The sequence below is a fragment of the Nicotiana tomentosiformis genome, chromosome 5 (assembly GCF_000390325.3).
Source record: "Nicotiana tomentosiformis chromosome 5, ASM39032v3, whole genome shotgun sequence".
NCBI classification, from domain to species: domain Eukaryota; kingdom Viridiplantae; phylum Streptophyta; class Magnoliopsida; order Solanales; family Solanaceae; genus Nicotiana; species Nicotiana tomentosiformis.
The window spans coordinates 22,313,638-22,322,123 of NC_090816.1; the positions used below are offsets into that span (position 1 = coordinate 22,313,638).

The 8,486-nt window shown below is 37.4% G+C and overlaps 1 protein-coding gene across 1 annotated transcript; it reads left to right on the top strand.

Annotated features, from left to right (window-relative positions):
* The first annotated feature begins 3,155 nt into the window (after positions 1 to 3,155).
* LOC104096330 (ankyrin repeat-containing protein ITN1-like) lies at positions 3,156 to 7,823 on the top strand. Its single transcript, XM_009602690.4, has 4 exons — positions 3,156 to 3,429; positions 4,215 to 4,709; positions 5,400 to 5,809; positions 6,529 to 7,823. Exons 1-4 carry the CDS (start codon positions 3,408 to 3,410, stop codon positions 7,354 to 7,356), a joined length of 1,755 nt encoding a protein of 584 aa, XP_009600985.1. The 5' UTR covers positions 3,156 to 3,407; the 3' UTR covers positions 7,357 to 7,823.
* Positions 7,824 to 8,486: the final 663 nt, after the last annotated feature.

The following is an 8,486-nucleotide window of genomic DNA, read 5'->3' on the forward strand; positions in this document are numbered from 1 at the left end:
GTAGTAGATAGGCTGACTAAGTATGCCCATTTTGTTGCCTTATTACACCCCTATTCTGCCTTAGATATTGCCAAACTATTAGTGGATCATATATTCAAGTTGCAATAATGTCAGAAGATATTGTTAGTTATAGGGATCCAGTCTTCACTAGCAAGCTATGGCAGGAACTTTTTGCAATGCAAGGGGTGATCCTAAACATATCTACTGCCTATCATCCTCAATATGATAGCCAGACCGAGGTTACTAACAGGTGTCTTGATGCATATTTAAGGTGTTATTATTCTGATTCTCCTAAAGATTGGGTTCGGTACTTAGCTTTTGCAGAATGGTGGTACAACACCGCCTTCCACACCTCCATCCAAACAACTTCATATGAAGCTTTGTATGGACAACCTACACCATTACATTTACCATATATGCAAGGTGAATCAGAGGTAGTAAATGTGGACATGAGTTTGACTACCAGGGAATTGAAATTGCAACTGCTGAAGTTCCACTTGACTAGGTCAAAACAGAGGATGAGAGATCAAACAAACAAAAATAGAACTGATAGACAATTCCAGATAGGGGACTAGATTTACTTGAAGATACAACCCTATAGGCAACTATCTCTATCAAGCAGGCATTTCAACAAACTCTCTTCCAAATACTATGGGCCCTATCAAATTCTCCAAAGGATTGGTAATGTTGCTTACAAGCTAGCTTTGCCACACCAATTACCTATACATCCTACCTTCCATGTTTTCCTCCTTAAACCCTGCTATGAAGTTCGTACCTCCATAAATCACCCTCTATTTCTAGACTTGTCCAGCCCCTACTGTCCATATCCTAGAGCGTATGATGGTATGAAAGGGTAACAAAGTAGTGGTTCAGGTATTAACTCAATGGGAGCAATTACTAGAGGACCATACAACATGGGAAGATTCAAATGCATTGAAAGTTAGATTTCCAGCTGTCATTCCTTGAGGTCAAGGAATTTTTTAGGGGGGAGTACTGATATGATCTGAGTTGTGCATAGCTGCGAGAAGTAGTACGTTAGGCTTTATTAGTAGTAAAGAATAAGTGGTTAAGTTTGTTATAGAGTTAAGGATTTTGATAATTTCGTCCTTTACTCATTTACACTTAAGTTCATTAGTTTTTATCACTTTACTTTCGAGTCCATCTTCCTAGTAAGGAGATATATGTATCATATTGAGCTCATTTGGAAATATATCAATTATCAAATATGAATTTTGCTCTCTCATTTTCTTAGTTTCTTAATTCCTTTAATTTTTGTTTTTTATTCTCAAGTTACATCAATTACCCTAAAAAATAAAGCAACAATACACATGGATACTTAAATAGCATAACAACAATGGAGGTGGAGATGATTTGTCGTACAAGAACAAAGGTGACATTCAAAATTATAACAGCTATAAGGATATCAAGCTACTAAGCCACACTATGAAAGTTGGGAGAGGGTGACAGAGATGAGGGTAAGGAGAAGTGTGTTTATTTTCGAGAATCAGTTCGGATTCATGCTGGGGCAATCGACTAAAGAAGCCATTTACCTTGTTAGCAGAGCAATTGAGCAGTATAGGAAGAGAATGAGGGCTTACATTTGGTGTTTATCGACCTAGAAAAATATTATGATAAAGTCCCAAGGGAGATCATGTGGAAATGTTTAGAGGCTAGAGGTTTACCTATTGCATATACCAAGGCGATTAAAGATAAGTATGGCAGAGCCAAGACTCGGGTAAGGATAGTAGGAGGGTACTCCAGACACTTACCCGTCATGATGGAGTTCCATCAGGGCTCAGCTCTTAACCTGTTCTTATTTGCCTTGGTGATGGATGAATTTACGCGATACATCTAAGGGGAGGTATCTTGGCGCATATTATTTGCAAATGACATAATGTTGATTGAGGAGACACGATGCAGGTTTAATGCTAGATTGGAGGTATAGAGGCAGACACTTGAGTCTAAAGATTTCAGGTTGAGTAAGACTAATACAGAATATTTGGAGCGAAAGTTCAGTGATGTGACTCAGGAGGATGACGTGAAAGTGAGGTTGGATACACAAGTCATCCCACGAAAAGAAGTTTTAATTATATTGGGTCTTTAATCCAAGTAATGAGGAGATTGATGATGATGTCACACATCGTATCGGAGCAGAGCACATAAAATGGAGACTCACATTTGTCATTTTGTAAGATAAGAATATGCCACCAAAGCTTAAAGGTAAGTTTTACAAGGTGGTTATTAGATTCACTATGTTGTAAGGGATGAAGCTTTGGCCAGACAAGATCTCTCATATTTAGAAGATGAAAGTAGCAAAAATGAGAATGTTGAAATGAATGTGTGGGCATACTAGGAGAGATATGATTAAGAATGAGGATATTCTGGATAAGGTAGGAGTAGTCTTTGTAGTGGACAAGATGCGAATAACGGAGCTAAGATGGTTCAAGCATGTAAATAGGAGATGCACTGTTGCCCTAGCGGGGGAGAGGGTATGAGCGGTTGGCTATGGTTGGGCCAAGGAGAAGTAGAAGTATGCCAAAGAAGTATTGGAGTGAGGTGATGAGGCAGGACATGAAACATTTTTAGCTTATCGAGGACATGACCTTGATAGAAAGGTATGAAGATCGGGTATTAGGGTAGTAGGTTAGTAAGTAGCCGAGCGTACTATAATTTAATATTTCTTTTTCATATATGTATTGCTTTCACATACCTGTAGTACTAGTATAGTCAAGTATTTTCTATTCTTTGAGTTTTATTACTGCCTGCTTTTTCTTTTGTTTCAGTTATCTTATTTATCTAGTTGTTGCTACTACTTCTCTTTCCTATGGCATCTTCACTTTCGTATCTTTTTCTTAAAACTGTTGTGATTTTGCTTTCTTGAGTTGAAGGTCTATCAGAAACATCGTCTCTACCTTCATAAGATAGGGTTTAAGGTGTGCATATATATTACTCTCCCTAGACTACACTTGTGTAATTACACTAAGTATGTTGTTGTAGTTCATATTTAATCAAATTTGTAAGAATCATTAATAAAAGAATCAAAAGTATACATTTCAATTAATTGAAGACCTAAAATCAGAATTTATTGATATATGAGGACCAAAAGCGCAAGTTTTCCTTTGAGATAAATAGAGAACAATAATTGATTCTTTGACAGGAAGAGAAAAAAGAGAGAAATAAAAGATCATTTTCAACGAGCTGAGTTTCTCAGCACGTTCCTCAATTCTGTCTTCTAGTCCTGTTTTTTACTAATATTCTTTCTCAGCACCTTCCTTTACTCTTTCCTTTTCCATAAACCAACAAAAGTTCCCACTTTACCTCAAATCTCAAACTCTCATTTCTTGATTCCCTTTTACTCCAATTCAACTCATCTGTGACTGATTCACTCTCTGTTCTTCTTCTAAAAGATGGCTTCTCCTGTGGAAGAAGGTAATTCTAACCATATTTATATTCCATAAAATTAAAAAGAAATCATAATTGAGTTGATCATCGAATTATCAGTAGCTAGCTTCTATACTTCCAGTGCTTTCTGTTTGATTAGCTGAAGATATAGTTTTAAGTATATATGGGTATTTCGCTGTAGAGATTTATATGTAGAAATATGGTTCTTAGCCCCCCCCCCCCCCCCCCCCCCACACACACACACACACACACCCCCAAGGTGGAGATGTATACTAAGTAATTTCAGTTGGCTAGGTTTACATTAACATAAAAATGAAAAGATTGAGATGAAAAACTTAAATCTAGTTATGTTAGAGTAAAGTGTTGTACCTTGTGTTTATTGAGTTGTACCTTGCTTATATATAGAACCCTTAACTTGTCCACCTTTACTGTACAATTCAATATACATAAGCTACAGCCTTTTTACAGCTATCTATCCTAACATACTATAAGCCTATAACTCAACTCAGGAGCCTATAATTTTGTCAGTTTTGTGGAAATATGCGGATTATTTAGATGACAATTAGTCAATCAATTGTAAAGAAATTTGAAACTACTTTGGGTCAGCTTTAGGAAAACTGAAGTTTGTCCGACATATGAGAACAATTTTTAAATAGTCCTCCTTATGCTTTGATACTTGATGGTTTTCAGTTCTGAAGACTTTATGATGGAGTTGCTTGTTTATTTATAAGTGGTCTCACACCTGATTCTTGATTATCTAATACTGAGTAGCTACTCGTTTTTGCTGATGTTTTTGTATGCGCTTGTACTAGGTGAGAGAGACATCGAGAAAGGGTTGATTACTCCAACACTCAGCCAGAACCCTCTAGCTGAGCCATCACCGGCCCCATCTCCATCTTCAGCAACAGCACCAGCTCTGGTGCTTTCCAATTCCGGCAAGAGAATTGACCAAGCAGGGAAAAAGAAATATGTAAAACAGGTGACGGGAAGGCACAATGATACTGAGCTTCATTTAGCAGCTCAGAAAGGTGATCTAGCAGCAGTGAAGCAGATACTTAATGATATTGATACCCAAATGGTGGGGACGCTGAGTGGTGATGACTTTAATCAAGAGGTTGCAGAGATCAGAGCATCTGTAGTGAATGAAGTGAATGAATTAGGAGAGACAGCGCTGTTTACAGCAGCAGCAAAGGGATATCTTGATGTGGTTAAAGAATTATTGAAGTACTGTAACAAGGAAACTCTTACTAAGAAGAATCGGTCAGGATTTGATCCTTTGCATATAGCTGCAAGTCAAGGACACCATGGTAAAGATCTTCGATTTCTTGATCATTCGATTTGTTTGTTCCTTTTTAGTTCATCTTTTCTTTATTTTCTGGTGATGGGGTTTTAGCTTAAACTCGGCTTGTTAAGTATCTGATTTGGAGAGATGAAGTATAGAGTTTAACCAGAAGACGTTGAAAGATTGAAAAAGTTTCTAACCGAGGGCGAGTTATATGTCTTGTCTGAAAAAATATTAACATTATGTAATTCCAATGGTTTAGACTAACTTGACAAATGGAGTAGTAAATCTCATTAAGACTAAAGAATCAGAAAATAGGTGATAAATGGGTTAGATACCTTACTAAACTAAATTTTTAACTAAATTCTGACTTGAAGTCTTGAGCTTGGACTCGAACCTCATGCCTCATGGTTGGATGTGGAGTTCTCTTTCCATTATGCTATCCCTTACTTGTCAAAGAGAGTATAAAATTGAAGCCATTTTGTTTTTGAGTATCATTTCATCAGTGGCAGATGCTGGTTGTAATTGAAGGTTTGAACTTTTATGGAATTATACCTACTGCAACCTTTGTATGCCAAAAATGTGTGTGAAGATTATGCAGTAAACATTCTAAAAAAAATTCTATAGTTCAGTAAATGTTGAAGATGCATAAGTTTCAAGATGCCATAAGATAATAGTTATTGGACAAAGACTGATGCTTGCTCTCTTATAACAGCAATCGTCCAATTGCTGTTAGAGCATGATCCTGGACTGAGTAAAACATTTGGACCTTCAAATGCAACCCCTCTTATAACTGCTGCCTCAAGAGGACATATTTCAGTGGTCAATGAACTGCTGTCAAAGGATTGCAGCTTACTGGAAATTTCTAGGTCCAATGGTAAAAATGCATTGCATTTAGCTGCCAGACAAGGGCATGTGGAAATTGTCAAGGCCTTGCTTGACAGAGATCCACAATTAGCAAGGAGGACGGACAAGAAAGGGCAAACGGCATTGCATATGGCCGTAAAGGGGATTAGCTGTGAGGTGGTGATATTACTTCTCGAGGCTGATGCTGCTATAGTTATGCTGCCAGACAAGTTTGGCAATACAGCACTACACATAGCCACCCGAAAAAAGCGTGCAGAGGTATGCAATCTGTCACTCAAACATGACGTTTCTGTGTAATACTTCCCCCCATCCCACCCCAGCAAATACAAAATTACAAATTATCTACTGTTATTCGTTTGTAATGCATGGTGTGCTGCAAAGCATGGCACAAAATTACTATTGTGTATAACTAATGAGAAGAAAATTATTGTTAAAACTGGTGTTTATTTTTTCCTGATTGGCTACGTAAATCATATTAGCTTTGCTCGTCCATATTGGGTATTAGAAGTTGAACCTTCACTATAGTAGCATTTAATAATTTAGTACTAGCTGAATGCGTCTATGATGACATTTTCCCTTTATGTTCTCAGAGAAATGATTTGACTTCTACAACTACCAGCCAATTCTATGAACCTGATTTTTGAATGGTCTTGCAAGCCGCTACTACCTAAAATACCTTTATAGTTTTCTTTTCTTCAACTTTGTTGGTGCTCGTCTCTGAGATGATGCAAACTTTGGATCACTATAGATTCAATTGTTTCAAAAATCATGGTCTTTGGCGACATTTTTTCACCTTGAAAATAAATAATGCATGGTATCCATTCTTTTGGTTCTTCTGCAAATATTCTTTTGAGCTACCTGAAGCACTTCCCTTCTTGCTTCTAACCTCCGACTGTTGGAACTTACTAGGCCTATATCACCTGAAATTCATAAATGATATTGTGAGTGATCATAATTTTAGAACATTTGCCTTGCAGATAGTGAGGGAGTTGCTACGCCTACCTGATAGTAATGTTAACGCACTGAACAGAGATCACAAAACAGCTCTTGACATAGCCGAAGATCTTCCACTCTCTGAGGAATCCGCAGAAATAAAGGAGTGTTTATACAAATATGGAGCTGTTAGAGCTAACGAATTGAACCAACCAAGGGATGAGTTGAGGAAAACTGTTAGCCAAATCAAGAAAGATATTCACACACAGCTTGAACAAACTAAGAGGACCAATAAAAATGTCCATGGAATTGCTAAAGAGCTTAGAAAGCTCCATCGAGAAGGGATCAATAATGCAACGAATTCTGTGACTGTCGTTGCTGTTCTCTTTGCCACAGTTGCCTTTGCTGCTATTTTTACTGTACCTGGAGGCGATGATAATAATGGAGTGGCTGTGGTTGTGACCACTGCTTCTTTTAAAATCTTCTTCATCTTCAATGCCCTTGCACTTTTTACATCTCTTGCTGTTGTCGTAGTTCAGATTACATTGGTTAGAGGAGAAACAAAGGCAGAAAGAAGAGTTGTAGAGGTAATTAACAAACTGATGTGGTTGGCTTCTGTCTGCACTTCAGTGGCATTTATGGCATCCTCTTATATAGTGGTCGGTCGCAAGTTTGAGTGGGCTGCAATTTTGGTAACAGTAGTAGGGGGAGTAATAATGGCCGGTGTTCTTGGAACTATGACTTACTATGTGGTAAGATCAAGGAAGAAAAGATCGATAAGGAAGAAGGAAAAGCATGCAAGAAGTGGTTCCAACTCATGGTACCACTCTGAGTTCTCTAATTCAGATATTGACAGGATTTATGCCCTTTGATGCAGAGAGTTGCCACTTAACGAGGAAACTCCCAAGAGTTTTCAAATGAAAGGGTTACAGATTTGTATGTAGTGAAGGCATTGTTCTCGAGGGACTGATAAATAACTCATATCCTTCCATCCTGTTGTGAGCCGTTAAACTTGATCCCTGCACCTGGAGGTGAGTGTAAGTTTCAAATGAAGGTGTTTGATCTGTTCATGTTGGGAGGGAGGTTCCATTTTACGCATAGATTCCTGGCAACAAGGAGGGTTTCTGTCCTGCATCAGAATATGATGCAAAGATGTATAATTTCTTAAGCTTAACTCATGGAACTGTAGATTTTAGTTTGTGGTATGGGATCTAAATATTCCTGTATAATCTAGCATCAGGAAAGATATCGTAAAAACGATCCATTAAGCTACCACTTTATGTTGTAAAGTAGCTACCACTGTGGAAGAATTCTATGTAAACTACATGTTTTATGTGCCTGTTTGGTCTATTGCATCTGAATTTTCTGGCATGACAGACTGAGATTTCCGGTTGTCTGAAAAGGTTAAAAAGTTTTTTTTCCCATATGATTCTAAAGTCAACTAATTTTCAACTTAGCCTCAAGAAAAGTTTGAGTAGTTTTCAAAGCTGCAACTTATAGCAGTTTGGCGTAATTTCTGATTGTCCGACATATATTGCTTTTGGGGTAATTTTTGGATATCTGAAACTTAACTTTAAAAACGTGATTTAATATAGTCCAATTTAGCTTTAAAATTGATTAAATTGACTTTTCATAAGCGAAAAGCGCCTAACAAATGGCTATGAAAAAAAAGAGTTAGATATCCTAAAAACCCCTTTAACTATCAACTTTTTGTGAGTTACCTATTTAAACTCTATGGTGTCCCCAAAGTCCTCCTGAACTATATTCTCCTTCATATTAAAACCCCTCGATTGGATTCTTAGAGGTGCGTCTGGTATACGCTCCTAATTAACTAAAAACATGCTATGTGGCACTACACGTGGCTATCTAACTCGGCCTAAAATCCCCCAAATTATCTGGTGTTCCCAAAACTCCCTTGAACTATATTTTTCTATATATAAAAAACTCCGTTGAATTCTTAGAAGTGTGTCTGAATAACTACATTAACTTATGATTTGTACTA